Genomic DNA, 15,793 nt, shown 5'->3' on the forward strand with positions numbered 1-15,793 from the left:
TTCTTCTTCCTTTTGTTTGAATGTTTGGTTCGTGATGCATGGGTATTTTTTGATGCAGTGGTTTGGTGGATTTTCATAGTGGATATAAGACTAGGAGTTGGGAGACCGGGGATGTTGGGTAGGGGTTATTGGTCTTGGGAGGAAAACGTGGGTTGTGGGTTTTTGATGACGATGGCCTTGTCATTTGGGTATTTGGGCTCTCGAGTCTTGGGTCTTGGGTCTAAGGTCTTGGAAATGTGAGACCGGGGTGTGTTGACGATGGACACCGTGGACCACAGGCCCTCATGGGTTTTGGGAAGAGAAGAGTTCTGTCGCAAAGTTGTGGGATATGTGTTTGGTTCACCGGCGTCGATGGACTCGTTTTGCGATGCTCCGGGACGGCGGGAATGACCAGGAGATGTGCATGACGTGGCTCCAAGGGTCTCTGCTGTCCGTGTCTCTCTTTTACCGCTGGGCTTGGCTGTACCCCTGATCTGATGATGGATGTAGTACGGATAGACATGGGGAGTTTTGAAAGTTCTTGAGTTGAGAGAAAAAAAGCTTGTGGTTTGTCGGCCGGCATGGCATATGGGATTGGTACTGGGTGTGCGGTTCAATGGTAATGAGACCGGTAGCGAAGGGAGGGTGTGGTTTTTTTGATAATGGGGACGATGCAGTCGTGATGTGGACACCAGGTGACGATCAACCAGGGTTGATTTTTTATGGTCTCATGGGTTGTGGTTGTCGGTGTACGTACGGATGGAGTACTGGGGTTGCCTTTAATTTTGGGTGATGGGTGATGGGTGATGGTAGTCTCCAAGGGTTGTTTGTGACTGTGACGGACGGTGTGATGCAAAGTGCTGCGATGCATGGGAGTTGCAAAGGGGAAAGAACAAACGATGCGTTGAGAAGAGTCGAAGCTTTTCAGGGCGGGTTGTTTTGCTGTGCTGTGCTGTGCTGTGTTGTCTGTTGTCCGTTTTGGGGGGAGTATGTTGACTAAAGTACTAAGTTAGGTTGATGTACGGAGTATGCATACATGTAGACTTAGACTTAGACTTGAAGTTGACAAGAGAGATCATGGGACGGATTGTATGCAGGTCAGTGACATTTTGTGGCGGGAGTCTGATAGATGCAGGAAGGGGACCCGGACCCTTGCGCTGTTGCTCAGACCAGACCGTTGACGCGGGCTTGGGATCATGAGGGAGCTGTTTCGAAGAGACTCTACGTAATTAGTAAGGTGCCCCGAGTTCTTGAGCTTGAGTTGTGGTCTGCAGTCTGTGGTCTGTATCTTTGTTGTGGGTGGTGGTAGTGGTGGTGGTGTTTCGACCTGTAGTTATGTCAGCCCCATTTTGTTCTATGGTAAAGAGGTCGATTTGGGGTAATGGTTGTGTGCTTCAATCTGGAGACAGCCGAGCCAATTCAAGAGTGCCTTGCCGGCCTGTGGACGAATTGCTGTGGAGTCGTTGGATACTGCATGAGCCATGAGCCACGAGAAGGCTGGCCGGGTGGCCGGGCTACGTCAACCTCCAACCTGGAATTGGAGTTTCGTGGGAAGCGTCTGGCAGAAGGAAAGGATGGGATGTGCCGGTTGATGTCCGAACCCGCAAATGCGCAAACAAATTGTGGGGGTTTCGCATGGGTCGCCGAGTGGACAGACGAACCTTTTGGACGACGTCTCTCACCGCGTGGGATTCGTTCGGTTCTTTCAGTTATTCCTAGGATAAAAGACCAAGGTGATTGGTCAGATTTCAAGCTGGCGACGGTTTCCCGTCTGATCCGCGGTTGATTCGCGGACGAGAGCATTTGCGCGACGGTCCTCACTGGTCAATGGGCGAACGTATGCAGAATGCGGTGGATCGTTGAGAGAGAGAAGAGTCATAACTCTCATCCATCGGCCGTGGCATGCATGGGGGTGTGGTCGAGGGTAGGAGCGGACGACGACGCTAGGTACTGTATCCGCAGACGTACTGCAGCAGCGGAAGTGGACTATGCGCGGCAAGTCAACACCCTTGAACCTGCCTTGCCTATGCCTTTGCCTATGCCTATGCTTCTGGCTTCTCTTGCAGTCTTGCTGACCTGGAACTTTGCCGTTCGTGCGTCCATGTCCGGAAAACCGTACATTTGCCAAGGGGAGACTTACATGGGATAGACGAGGGGTTTTTGGCCACAGCCCTAGCCTCGCACGTCGTCGCCCTGTGTTTCGCGAAAATGGAGGTATGGCTGGCACGGCTGGCTGTTGGATGGATGGTGTGGCGTGGTGTACACTGTAAGGTAGGTTGCCAGCCGAGTGGTGATTAATGTTGTCTTTCACGGGCGAAGGCGGTGGTAGCATCTGGTCGACGGTTTCAAACAAGACTCAGATCATTATGCCACAATGCTGATCAGGTCACCAGAGGTCGGTTCTCCCATCTTTCGAGGGCGAAAGCGAGAGCGGGAAGGCTTCAACACCAAGCCTCAAGATCGAGACTGTGGACGAACCACGGCAAGAGGGGACCCTTCGTTCCTTTCGAAATTGATGCATCTTCCATGCTAGCGGGCTCCCTCCTCAGACTACCACGCTACCAGGCTAGGATAGATATATCGCCACGCGGAGGGGAAGCCGAAAACATTGAGTAAGAGGGCTCGAAGGAAACGCCGGACTCTCGAACACATCCTCTACCGTGCCCATGATCATCAAAAGATCCACCCGGCAGACAAGACACTGGGAAGCGAATCCACGGAACCGAAAGGTCGTCCAGTCAGTCAAAGTGGAAACATCAGACGGGGGGGGATCTGCCTCTGTCAAATGCCACAGACACTGTCACACACGTAGTGTAAAGGTAAGATAGTGTGTGGTCAGCGCTTAGACTTATAACACCCACGAAACGACTGGTCGTCGACGATAGACGCGCTCCCGTAGCTCCCGTCCACCTCCCCAGGCACAGACGCGTACCTTTCGCGTCTCTGGCGAATCATGGCGAGGCTTGTCGTCGGCTGCATGACCAGCCTCCAGGGTTTGGGACCAATGGGGTGTCATGTTGACGGACGTTTGACGTGCCGGTGGAGTTTTTGACCTCAGAGAGTGGAGACATGGCCCGTGAGATCCAGATAGACTTAGAGTTTTGGCGTGGGATAGAGTTCTTATCGATAGCGCTTCTCCCACAATAAGGTAGCTTTTACCTTTTTGGCTTTTGGAGAGAAACGAAAGAAAAGACCACCCATGACATGCAAGCTCCTGCTGCTGCGCCCGGGGCTGGCTCGGACGATGGGGCCGGCGACTGGGAACCGGGAATGGGAATATCCAGTCATGGGTACGATAGTAACACCGGACAGGACAGGCCCAGAAAGCCACACAGATCAAAAAGACCACCAAGAGAACCAGCAGGTATCCTGCCATGACCTGCAAAGGCCCGCACCAGATAGACACAAGGCAGTCTCATCCTCGGGACGCTCTCAACCACTGGCACGACTTGAAACAAAGTCCTTGGCGGTCGGGGGATACCCTCAGAACTCAGGAGAGAGAGAGGGCTTCTGCTCTGCTTGCGTTTCTGCATTTCTCTGCAGAGCTAATGCAACTCCCTTCCCCTCATGGCCTCTTTGGACTCTTTTCTGACTAGAGGTACCAAGCCCAGATGGCATATTCGTCTCGTCTCCATCTCTCATCCTGCTACCTTGGACTAACGTGGTCGTCCCACGCGAAGAGTGACAAACGCACAACCAATCACACGACCGCAACACGTCGCCAGCTCGCCATTTCTGGACACTCTTCCTACAAAACCTTGAACCGCATCGGGTGTGTGTGGTTGTGTTGGTGGTGGTGGTGTGGCACGAGCTTTACACGCTTAGCACACGTCCCCCGAATCCACAACCACAACCAGCATCCACGCCCACACCTTCTCTCGAATTCCCCATCTTTACCATAGTAGGGACGTGTCTCCCATCCCGCGCGCCCGGGGTCCATGTCTCTCTCTTTCTGGTAAGTCCACAACGTCTCCATACTGCGTACACAACAACCGCGTGGAACCTCCATGGGAACTGGTAAAAAAAAAAAAGAGAGGCTACACTAGTCTTGCATATGCAGGTCTCGACAGAGGTGACTCACCCGCCAGTCGTTCCCACCGAGGAGCTACGGGACGATGCGGCCAAGGGGTGGGGTTTTTTTTGAGCGAGGGGAGGAGGCTGGCTCCGCCGGTTTACATTCAATCTTTTTTTTTTTCGCATGTGTAGGTGTAGCTATAGCTTAGGTGTATGGAGTACATTTTCAAACCTTGCTCGATGGGATATCCAGCAAAAAAGACTGAAAATAGTGTGTGTGTGGTGTCCTCGCAATCAGTCCCCCCATGTAAGTGAGAAGAGGGAGAGGGTATATTTGCCTCACCCTCCCACCACCCAGATTTCGTTTGGCCTGATTTTCGAGACCTGCTTTTCCTCTATCTTTCATTGTTTCCAATCTTGATATCCTCCCGTCTTCACTTGTTTCATAAGACGACGACGACAGCTCATACATATAACCTTGGCTTATATACCGAGGTATCATCCTAAACTGGTATTACTGTGAGAAAAGAGGTTGTGAATAACCTCATTGGCCCATTTGAAGAAAGAGAATCTGTTTCAGAAAAAGAAAAGAGAAGAAAGAAAGAAGACCGATTCTTGATATACTCCCCATCATCCAGTCTCTCGAAAAGAATCGTACTGCTCGACCTACCTACCTCACCTTACCTGATACCCACCATACAAATACTTTCGGTGTTGAACCAAAGTCGGACTCCATTTGCTTTGGTATATCCCACAACCAACATCACACCTACCAACACCATCCACCAATATCGACTTGTCGAGTAACCAAACCCCCAGCCTGGAGTCCACAACGACATGAGAAGACAATGGCCGCCCACCAGACCCCGTTCTACTGCCTCTGGCAGAAGGAACACGCCCACCTAGGCGCCGCAGTCCTCGACCTCCTCCCAAAACGCGACATCGCCGCCCTCCGCCTCGCAAGCCCAGCCTGCTGCAACATCGCCACGAAACCCCTCTTCAAGCGCGTCCGCGTCACATTCTCCGCAAACACCTTTACCAAGCAATCCCGCATCCAGGCCCTCGCCCGCGTAGGCCACCACATCGAACACCTCCACTTCCACTTCGCCCACACGGACGCGACCTTCCTCCCGCCCCTGGCGCACCCGACCACCGGCCGCGAGATCTCCTTCCTCTACACCCCGCACACGAGCATGGCCTCCGTCCTCGCCAGGCCCAAATACGCAAACACGGAGCTCGGCGAGATCCTCACGCAGCAGTACCCGCCCCTCTTCCACGCCGCCACGAACGTCCCCAGCTTCATCAACGCCCTGCGCTTCCTCACAAACATCCGCCACCTCACCATCCGCTGCCCGGGCCAGGACCCGCAGGAGCGCTACCGCCGCGACATTGTCGACTACGCCATCATGTCCCTCCGCATCGCCGTCGAGCGCGCGCCCCTCGAACGCCTCGAGAAGCTCTCCCTGTCCGGCATGCACCCCTCCTCCTTCAACTACCTCCGCCACGTCCCCGGCTTCGGCGCCGTTCCCTCCGCGGGCCGCCGCTGGAAGCAGATCCGCAAGCTCAACATCTCCGTCGAGGCCTGGGACTTTTACGGGCCCTCGCCGGGACTGGACCACCTCAAGATCATGGACGACTACATCCGCCAGTTCTCCGGCACCCTTGAGAAGCTTCACTTCACCTGGCTCGGCCCCAAGGGCCCTTGCCCCATCGCCCTCTCCGCGGACCCCCTTTTCGCGCCGCCCAAACACAGCAAGAAGCTCTTCGCGGAGGTGACGTCGCCCATGTCGCCCTTGCCGCCGGCGCCGGCCCGGAAGCCGATGCACTTCCCCCGCCTGCGGTACATGCAGGTCCGCAACGCCACCATGACGGCCGCCCAGCTCTCCGACCTGGTCGACGCGCACCAAAAGACAGTAAAGGAGTTCGACTTTGACAATGTCGTGCTCATCAACGGCGGCGACTGGGACGAGGCCCTCGCGCCGCTCATGGAGAAGAACCACCCATCATCATCATCATCTTCATCCGGCCATGGCCACGGCAGCGGCAGCGAAATCTGGTCCCAGCACTCGCGGAGCAACTCCGAGGCCGGTAGCTTGCACTCGGACCCGGAGCCATACCACGATGATGACCTACCATCGCCGTCCGCCGCGGCGGCCGCTGCCACTCGAGAACTACTCGACTTTGACCTCGGCAGCGAATTATACGTTGACGAAGAACTATTCGATCCATATGACGGCCTCGACGAGGATCTGGCTTCAGACCTCGCGGCCGCGAAGGAGGCCAGCACCTCCTTCAGCACAGTACTAAAGAAGAAGCGTGTCCACCGGCGCAGAAAGCACCGCAAGGACGACGGCGACAAGAACAACAACAAGGAGAGTAGCAGCTCAAAGGAGAGCCCATCGCGGCACCACAGAAGCCGCAAACACAAACATCACAGGGAGCAACCATCCGTCCCAGAAGAGGACGACGTCTTCCGCCCTTCGACACCGGTGCCCATTATCACGGCGCCGATTCAGGACATGTCCCCGCACCCGGTTCTGCTTCAGCCGGCTGTGTACGACCCGAACGCTAGTCGGCTTTCAGACCCCAACGATGGCATCTCTTCGGTGCAGCGCAACATTGAACAAGAGGAGGCGCACCGCTTGCTGGCCGAGGACGCGGCGATGCGGGTCAGCGCGCTCCGCAAGGCTAAGGCGGCGGTGCTGATGAAGCTCTCGAGGGAGTTCAACCACCGCAAGGGTTCGCCAGCACCAGTGGCGAACAAGGACAGCTGCGGACTGCAGATGCGGTTGAGAGAAGGGCTCTTTGGAAGGAGCTTCGTGAGCGTGCTACCAGACGATCGGTCCATGTCGAGCCAGTCGGCGCTGGTGCCGCTAATGTTTACGAGATCATGATCATGTATGCCCCAGACACACGATTCTGTATATCTGTTATGTAAGTCAGGAACACAAACACAGCACTGTGTATCCTCTTGTACGGACGGAACTTGGTTGGTCGGAAGGATATGGCGGGAAAACATGCCGGATATTGGCCTGGACAGGCCGGCGGCGACGACATGAGGCATTATGACTTGTAATGACTTGACGATATACTACTTTTCTTTCACTGTCAATTTTTCAAAAAGATAACAACATTTCAAACAAATCTTCCCTGCATTCGATTCGTGCGTAGGCTGCAGATGGAGCTCGTGATCGTCTCTACTGGAAAATGTTCCAACACCGTAAATCGCGGATGAGGCGGATGGATAAACAAAGCCGAGAGACGGGACCGAGGTGCGGAGACGGCGAATCAAGAGAGCAGCTCCGTGGCTCGGCGAGACTGGTTGAACGCGTTCGGTGAGAGAGTAGCGCCCGGCGGGCAGACTGGGAACAACCCAGCTGTGCTTTCGCTGGCTGGGCGCAGAGGTGGAGTAAACAACGGGACAGCGCGTGGTGGGTGGTAGGTGGCGGGCTGGGATTGAGATGTGAGATCTCGCTGTTCTGCTGCTGCTTTCAGACCATGTCCTTGTAGCGAAGCACAACACTGGTGCGGCGTGGTAGGGTCAGCCGACGGGTAGGGCAGTCTGGACTCTGTGGGTGAATAATATGGTCGTGAGACAGACGGTGAGAGCCTGTCTGTTACTCGTCCGCAAGACAGTGCCGCTGTGGCGGTTATGGTGATGTCGATGTGGACGTGTCTTCACGATGGCCGTGATTTCCACGATGGGCGACACTGCGGCAGCTACCAGCAGCAGGCAGCCAGCGGCCCGGGCTTTATGAATCCACTGACCTAGAAGTGGCAGCGCAGATGAGCTGACGCGAGCTCAAAGGAGAGCAGAAGCAAGCTGGCGGACGAGTTCGATGGTTTAGGGTTAGAGGGGTTTCCGTAAGCTCATTGAAGCCACGAGGGCCGTTTTCATCCGAGGCGTTGCAGAAGCAGCTTATCCCACAGCGTAGCCTCATCTCCGGGACATTTCTAGCATCTGGCCGGGGGGGGGGGGGTCCAGCGGCGATTCCTAGGGCAGCACTGGAGGTGGGAAGCTTAGCTCGTGTTGCGATGGTCAAGGGAGCCAGATTTGCCAGGGAATGAGGAACGTTGGAACTTGGACGGGGATGGGAAGGGTAATGTGCAGGGGTAGAGGGGAGGAGGGCAGCGAGATTAGAGATCAGGAGCAGACGGTATTTCTTCAGTGTGGGATTTGGAGGAAGAGAAGAGCTTGGTATCTGTTGGAACGGATGCATACTCCGTGAGCCCATACAGAAGAATGGAAAGGATGTGGAGGGAGTGAATACCTAGCTGCTCTGTACTGTATTTAGCTGTATCCGTACCTTTTGTTGGAGCAACTCAACCTCGATTGCCCGCCGGAATGAGATCGCTGGGAATGCCCGGATGAGGTGCGCACTGCAGGCTGGCACGGCTGGGAAGGAAAGGGCATTGCGTTGGCTGCATCCAGAAATGTTCTGTCCTCAGTGCTGTATCCGTATGGAGTATTCGTAGTTACCACGTTGTATACGGATATCGGTAGGTGGTACGGAGTATATGTAGAAAGTGGCGATTGACAAGCTGGCAGTACCCGTATGCTGGGCAGAATGGTTGGACGGATGGGATCCGATGAATATCCCTCGTGTCCCTCCGTTGTTTGAGAGTGATGTGAGTGTGTTGTTGTTCCATTGCGCATGTCAGCGTGAATCGGCGATGAGAGGCAGCCCCCCGGAGCAATGGGGGCGATGGGGGCGAAGGGGGGGCAGAAGAAAAGAAGAAGAGAAGCATCCAGTCAGGCATTGTTCCCCCGGGTGCGCGTGTTGCCCCGTGTTGCTCGCTCCATTGCTTGCGCCTTGAGGTGCCCTGGTGTGCTCCATCATGCATGCCCATGGGCAGAAATGGGTGAATGGGCGAAAATGTTGCAAATGCCAAAAGCTGGGAATGGCATAGTCAGGGCCTAGACTGTCCGTGGACCGCTCGACTTTACCGGTCGGGACTTGGGAAGAGAGAGGCACCCATGCACCCATGGCCCAAGGTGGACAGGGGAGCGGGGATTGGACGAGGGGGGTCCCCAGTCGGAAGCGACGAATTGACTTCCTGACTGTGGTCCATCGTTGATCGATGCGGGAGACACTCACGACATTTCACCTGCGGAAGCACTGAGAAGGTACTTGCGAGAGACTTGCACTGCTCCTTCCCGAGATCTTTCACCTTCCTCGACTGTCTACAACTCACCCAGGTGCACTTTCCTCCAAAACACTCAATGTATTTCATGCCCGTCTCGCCCAATCCAAACAGCCACCTTACCTTTCCGAGCTACCTCACCTAGGTTCACTTACCTAAGGCACCACTTATACTTGTATCCCGTACGAACAGCTACCGCAGCCAAGCCTCCACTCCCCATGTTATGTGCTTATGTGCAGACGTACGCAAGCTGGGCCACCACTTTTCTTCTCCCCATATCCGGGTGCCATGCCTGGGCGATTTGACGATCTCGCGGGGAAGCACGCGGAATGAGGTGCTTTTTTGCTTCGAGTCTGCTGTGCACCATTCCACGGCATTTTTGTACTTCAAGCTCTCTGTTCCACTTATCTTGCTTCCGTGTCACCGATAAACGACACGCTCTTCCAGGTTCTTCAGCAATCACTTGATCCAACAGTCTTAGCCAAGATGAACGATGCTGAATCAACGAGACAGATTACAAAAGAGGCCCTACAATAGATCCCAGTAAACATTTCTCTCAGCGCAAGAGCCGTGCTCGCCATCTGTAGCCCCAAATAGCAGCCGTGGCGCAGAAATAGTGCCGTGTTGCCCGTTGCCACCCACGTATTCACCACCAGCGCTACCAAGACTCAGGAGAAGTGCAAAATCGGCCCATGTTTCCATCAAACTCTCTCCCACCGCCCGCACCAACGACGAGAGTTGCCAGCAGTTGGATGGCCTAGCAAGCCCGTTATTCCCCAAGCTTCGCCCTTGAGAGACACTACCGAGATAGCGTCTTCCACACGTGTGTGATGTTCCGCGCTAACCTAGGATACCCAGAATACGGGTAGCTTCTGCGCTTTTGCGGCTCGCCTTCAGCTGTCTCTGCGCGACGGTCTCGTCTCCAACAAGACGCGAGCATGGCAACTGTAGCACGACACGGTAGCTCCCTCGAGGTGCTTTCGTTAGTGGCTCCCCGTGAGGTGGTCTCCCCTATGAAAGTTGCCCTTCAGCCCTCCCTCGTCCTTCATCATCAGTCTCATCGTTACACAGATGACAGACAGATCCCGTCCTCAGGCCCGTTGCAACTTTCCCGTCCATCCGCAGAGCTTCTTCCTCATTACATCCATGCAGCCGGGCTTGTAAATGTCTCGTTTCGTTTTGGATGCTGTGTGGTGTCTTGGTAATTTCGCGAAGCGCTTTTCGTCCATCCTCTTCGTGGACATATCCCGTTGGGTCGCAGCCAAGGAAAGGTACCTTTTTGGTGTCAACCCTGCTGAGAAATACCTACCTTTAGCTTACCTTCCTAGCTGGCAGCAAATAGGTAGGTATCTCTCCTCTCCTCTCCGCTCTATTACGCTAAACCCAGGCGAGGTACCTCGTAAGTACTCCCCCAATTCGCACCTGCACCTCAGTCTCTGAATACACAACAGGGCACTCCACTGCGACTCCAACGTACTTCGTACCTACCCTGAACCTGATCCTAGCAGCTCGACATCCCAGCTCCTTCCGCGGCTCCACCTTCAGCGGCCGGTCTTCTTTCTGCTCGCCCTTCTCAGCCCATTCCATTCCACTCAGTCACCCTCCGCTACAACCGACACCAAGACAATCCCTCGTCTGTCGGCCAAACTATTCTCTCTTGTGACGAATCTTCCAATCCAATTTTTGTTCTGTCCTCCACGCTCATTTCGACTGTCGGCGCATTTTGGCTCCCCTCAATCCCACAGCCATTCTCGCCTATCACCCCCCCCCGAGTACCGTTTGCAAGTCACCGCAAATCCCTGCTGCTGCCGACGAAAAGCAAAACGAAACGCATCTTTGGGGAAATTGCGGATACCCAGTCAACCGCCGCGACCTTTCCTCCTGGGCGACCGCGTGCCAAGCAACTCTTCGAGGAAGACTTGCCGCCGGCCAAGTCTGTCCCACGACAACACCACCGCGACGCATCGAAAGTAGGATCCCGAGAATCACCATAGCAGACGATGAAGGCCGCCCAGACACTGCCAGACTCCCCGTTATAGTCTGTTCAAAATGGGCGTCAGGGTCGCCATTCGAGAACAGCTCGCCTTCCTTGTGGTGATTGCCGTTCTCGTTGCTTTGATGATCCTCTCCGTCCCCGTCTGGATCTACGTCAATCAATTTGTCACCCAGGTCGAAGGGCGCGAACTCGCCCTTACCGCTTCGCTCAAGGCCTCACGCATTTCTGCCGAGCTCGAACTCGTTCAGACAAGCATCATCACCATTTCTTCCCGAATCCTGATACAGAATTCCTTGTTCACCTTCTACGATGGAAACACCACAGACGGAAACTGGGCTCAAGCCAGAGGCGATCTCAACAGTGCGCTCAGCGTCGGCGGTCTCACGGGTCTATTGCAAGGGAGAATCTATTCACGGAACATCACTGGCAACGGCTATGGTCTACTCAACGTTACTGGAGAAAAGGTTCCTGAAATCGCTTTGCCATATCCTGGCGCCAATGGCTCACAAATTTTCCTTTCCGATACCGCCGAGGGCTACCCGCCAGCCCTCTACCCGAACATTACCTACGAAGATCTAGGCCGTCAGAATCAGTATAGGAACAATACTCGGGCTTATGCAGCCAACGCGTTCGACGGAGTTAGGATTTCCACAAACGGTGGTCTGTTACTTGGCCCTTTGATTCTCAATGAGACAACTGCCCTCATCTCCATTACCGTGCCGATTCGTTACAACCAACAGCAGGAATTCATCCTAGGGTACATGACGCTTGTCGCCACGGCGAATTCTCTCATTAGCATCCGCAATTCCCGTGAGGGTTTAGGGGATACTGGACTGGTGCTGCTCGTCGGGCCTACTGAGAAGTCGAACAGGTTCAATTCCAGTAATGCGGTCAGCAACAGTACCTACAAACCACCTACTGACGCACTCAATAACGTGCCGGTGAACTTTGTCCTTCCACCCAACCCTCTATCTGGGCAGGGTGACCGGCACGATGAGAGAAGCTGGTCAGCGGGCAAGGACGACGACCCTTTCCCAATGAAGGATTATCCGGCAGTTCTCGCCTCCTTTAGCAAGCAGATCGCGGCACCGAACAACTCAAGCTCGATGCTTTCTACGAACAACGAACAGGGTCTTCCGGTGGCTGTGGGTTTTGCAAGAACCAACACCGCACTCGTTAACTGGACTGTGGTCGTGGAACAAGCCAAGTCAGAGGCCGACGCTCCTATTGAGACATTGCGGAATATTATTCTGGGATGCGTTTTCGGCACCGCAGGCCTCATCATAATCCTCATCTTTCCTTGCGCGCATCTTAGCGTGATGCCCATCAGGAGACTCAAGTCGGCGACGGAGAAATCGATCCAGCCACCGGGATATGAGGATGGATATTATTCCGAATTCGACGGCGACGAAACTCCTGGATCGGGTGGAATTTCATCACGAACACAACGTTCTAAAAAGGATGGCATCATCACCAGTATCTTCAAGCTGGTAGGGTACAAGCCCAAGGAGAAACCCGCCTCAGAGCACGATCGCGATTCGACCCGACGCATTTTCAAAATCCCCGGCAAGGTCACTGACCGGAAACATTTCATCACCGACGAATTGACCGAGCTGACGGAGACCTTTAACGATATGAGTGACGAGCTGGTCAAACAGTACCTTTCCCTGGATCAAAAAGTCTTGGAACGGACCCGTGAGCTTGAAATCAGCAAGAAAGCTGCCGAAGCCGCCAACGAAAGCAAGACGCTCTTCATCGCAAACATTTCACACGAACTGAAGACACCCCTTAATGGTATCCTTGGCATGTGTGCCGTGTGTATGGAGGAGAGCGATATTCTCAGGATAAAGCAGTCGCTCAAGACACTTTACAAGTCAGGTAAATGCGATCTGGCTTGCTCGTCGCTCTGTACCTTGCTGACCACTTTTAGGCGACTTGCTACTCCATTTACTCGAGGATCTCCTCAGCTTTTCCAAGAACCAGATTGGGCAACAACTGAATCTGGAAGAGAAGGAATTCCGCCTTGCCGACATTAGATCTCAAATCTTGACCATCTTTGACAAACAAGTCAAAGAAGGCCGAATTACCTTGACTGTTAACTTCCTCGGCTCTGAAGCGATCGAACTGAGCAGTAGCCCGGAAAGAACCAGCACCGACAACAGACTACCGGCTCTTGGACCGCATGGAACCGGTAGACTGAAGGATATGTGTCTATGGGGTGACCAGCATCGCATTCTCCAGGTCATCATCAACCTAGTCAGCAACAGTGTCAAGTTTACGCCAGCAGGCGGCCGGGTTGATGTCCGCATCAAGTGTATCGGCGAGGTGGAAACTCCACCAGCAAATGATGGCAGTCGGTCGTCATCGTTCTCGAGGGAATCTAGACGACAGGGCAGAGGCCGACACCGAACGAACAACAGCTCGAATCCATCTGTGAGCTCTAGGGGAGGCTCGACTTCTGAACCCGTCAAGGGCACTGCTTTAAGCATTAACCCGATGGAGCCCAAGTCAACACCTCACATTCAGGTTCGGGAGCGATCTCCTACGCCGCCACCACCTGGTGCAAAGGCCTTTATATTCGAGTTCGAAGTGGAAGACACTGGACCGGGTATTGCTGAACACATGCAGCAGAAGGTCTTTGAACCCTTTGTTCAAGGCGACCTAGGGTTGAGCAAGAAGTTTGGCGGAACAGGCCTGGGATTGAGTATCTGCCACCAACTTGCAAGTCTGATGGGTGGATCTATTTCGCTGAAAAGCACTGTCGGGGTTGGCACGACGTTCACTATGCAAATTCCCTTGAAATATGTCAAGGACAGGTATGTCTAGATGATTGTGAAGCAATGCGGCTCATGTACTGACGAGATCTTACAGGGCCTCCAGCACCGCTTCTAGCAGCATCAAGTCTCGGCCTCCAAGTGTCGATGCCATCGAAGGCATCGACAGTGTTCAAAACGCGAAGCGCAACTCCGGCGGGGCCCCCGTCAGCCCACCTATCAAGCCAGCCGGAGAAACAACTGCAAAGAACCTACTTGATCAACAACCAAGACTGGTCGGCCTCAGCCAGCCTTTCTTCGCGTCGAACCCAGCGCCTAAAGCCAAGCGGAACACGAAACAGCAGCAAATGGCAGCCATCGATCGGGCAATGGCTACGAAGGCCAATAAGGAAGGAAAGCTACGGGTGCTCGTTGCGGACGACAATTCGACAAATATTGAGGTTGTCAGCAAAATGTTGAAGCTTGAGGACGTCTACGATGTCACCATCGCCAAGGACGGCCAGGAAGCGTACGACCTAGTCAAGGCGAATATGGATAAAAATCAAGGATTCGACGTAATCTTTATGGACATTCAGATGCCCAATCTCGATGGCCTGCAATCGACAAAACTCATCCGCAAGATGGGTTACAAAGCTCCTATCGTGGCATTGACCGCCTTCTCAGAAGAAAGCAACGTCAAAGAATGCATGGAGAGTGGCATGGACGAGTTCCTGAGTAAGCCCATTAGACGGCCTGCGCTGAAGCAGGTCCTCAAGAAGTTTGCGACGATTCCGGAAGAGCCCGAAACAGCGAGCTTGTCAAGGAAAACGACACCAGAGAAGCCTACGACGACAAAGCCAGCAGCTGCTAACGGCAGTGGGCCAGCAGTTGCGCCGGAGATGAACGAGAAAGGGGATGCGATCCACCCGGTTGGGAATGGAGCCGCGGCTGCGCCCTCATCCGAACAACCCCTATCGGAGAAGGGGATATAATTGACGTTTAATGACTTTTCAGCAGCAGGCAGAGAAATACTCGGTTTTGAGACGCCTGACAGCACATGTTCGCATAGGATTCCCCCTTTTCCCTTCGTTTGGAAGCGACATACAAAAGTTGGCGTCAGGGCGTTGGTTTTTGTTTTTGATCTTTTCACATTCCCTTTTGTGTACGTATTCGTAATGACCCTGCTCGGTCTTCGAGGCACCGAAGTAGGGCTGCTCAGGCTAGGCTTGGGCATGTGTCAACATTCTCTTTTGGGAACGAAAACGGATTGGGTTGGTACACTGTGACCAGGTAGTAGGGGTTTGGTCCCCTGAAGAAAGGGAGCGGGCATACATTCGTTGCTAGCAAGCATAGCGATACATCAGAGAGAGGAGGCAGCGACCCATACGGAGGGTTTTTTTTTTTCCTTTTCAACTTGTCATATGGGCGGCCTTCCGGGCGTACACGAAGATATCCGGACACGCATAGGGCTTCCTCCATCCCCCCGATCAACACGAAGAACGGGGCATGGAACTCTGGGGAGGACAGGAAGGGTTGGCGAGCTAAACACGCACGCGGGTGAAAGAAGACACGACGGAAAAGACACCAAGAGCAGAGCAGCGCAGCACAGAGAAGAGGAGAGAGAAAGAGAAACTCGGAGCGAGAAGAGGGACAGAGTTGTTGGACATGGGTACATTTTCATGTCGAGTAATGCCGATGACTATCTTGCTTTATCGATTAGTCTTCTAGTATCACAAAGTCGTTGTAACATCCTCTGATCATCAGTTCCTCAACTTGCGGTGATTGCATCTTCATGCGGACGCCAATACTTTGATGTGAATCTATAATGCAACATGAATAACAACCTTCGATACTGGGAGACACTGGTGCCAGGCATGAGAAACCTGCTCAATCGGATCTGATTAGC

The 15,793-nt window shown here is 54.0% G+C and overlaps 7 protein-coding genes across 7 annotated transcripts; 2 read left to right on the plus strand and 5 right to left on the minus strand.

Moving 5' to 3' along the window:
- Positions 1 to 125: 125 nt before the first annotated feature.
- On the minus strand, positions 126 to 850 carry CTAM01_04068 (uncharacterized protein; the record flags this gene model as incomplete). The annotated part of the gene is made up of 2 exons (XM_060520098.1): positions 126 to 473; positions 737 to 850. 2 exons carry the CDS (start codon positions 848 to 850, stop codon positions 126 to 128), a joined length of 462 nt encoding a protein of 153 aa, XP_060385519.1.
- A 1,929-nt stretch (positions 851 to 2,779) lies between these two features.
- On the minus strand, positions 2,780 to 2,995 carry CTAM01_04069 (uncharacterized protein; the record flags this gene model as incomplete). Its single annotated transcript, XM_060520099.1, has 2 exons — positions 2,780 to 2,787; positions 2,839 to 2,995. The coding sequence occupies 2 exons, from the start codon at positions 2,993 to 2,995 to the stop codon at positions 2,780 to 2,782; spliced, it is 165 nt and encodes a 54-aa protein (XP_060385520.1).
- A 1,846-nt stretch (positions 2,996 to 4,841) lies between these two features.
- On the plus strand, positions 4,842 to 6,887 carry CTAM01_04070 (uncharacterized protein; the record flags this gene model as incomplete). The annotated part of the gene is made up of 1 exon (XM_060520100.1): positions 4,842 to 6,887. One exon carries the CDS (start codon positions 4,842 to 4,844, stop codon positions 6,885 to 6,887), a length of 2,046 nt encoding a protein of 681 aa, XP_060385521.1.
- A 394-nt stretch (positions 6,888 to 7,281) lies between these two features.
- On the minus strand, positions 7,282 to 7,629 carry CTAM01_04071 (uncharacterized protein; the record flags this gene model as incomplete). Its single annotated transcript, XM_060520101.1, has 1 exon — positions 7,282 to 7,629. A coding segment is annotated over one exon (348 nt), but the record flags the coding sequence as incomplete, so codon positions are not given.
- A 3,267-nt stretch (positions 7,630 to 10,896) lies between these two features.
- On the minus strand, positions 10,897 to 11,130 carry CTAM01_04072 (uncharacterized protein; the record flags this gene model as incomplete). Its single annotated transcript, XM_060520102.1, has 1 exon — positions 10,897 to 11,130. One exon carries the CDS (start codon positions 11,128 to 11,130, stop codon positions 10,897 to 10,899), a length of 234 nt encoding a protein of 77 aa, XP_060385523.1.
- A 57-nt stretch (positions 11,131 to 11,187) lies between these two features.
- Positions 11,188 to 14,879, plus strand: CTAM01_04073 (hsp90-like protein; the record flags this gene model as incomplete). The annotated part of the gene is made up of 3 exons (XM_060520103.1): positions 11,188 to 13,012; positions 13,065 to 13,950; positions 14,006 to 14,879. 3 exons carry the CDS (start codon positions 11,188 to 11,190, stop codon positions 14,877 to 14,879), a joined length of 3,585 nt encoding a protein of 1,194 aa, XP_060385524.1.
- Positions 14,880 to 15,102: 223 nt separating this feature from the next.
- CTAM01_04074 (uncharacterized protein) lies at positions 15,103 to 15,540 on the minus strand (the record flags this gene model as incomplete). The annotated part of the gene is made up of 1 exon (XM_060520104.1): positions 15,103 to 15,540. A coding segment is annotated over one exon (438 nt), but the record flags the coding sequence as incomplete, so codon positions are not given.
- Between the last annotated feature and the right edge of the window lie 253 nt (positions 15,541 to 15,793).

The sequence above is a fragment of the Colletotrichum tamarilloi genome (assembly GCF_030869305.1).
Source record: "Colletotrichum tamarilloi strain Tom-12 chromosome Unknown Scaffold_9.1, whole genome shotgun sequence".
NCBI classification, from domain to species: Eukaryota; Fungi; Ascomycota; class Sordariomycetes; order Glomerellales; family Glomerellaceae; genus Colletotrichum; species Colletotrichum tamarilloi.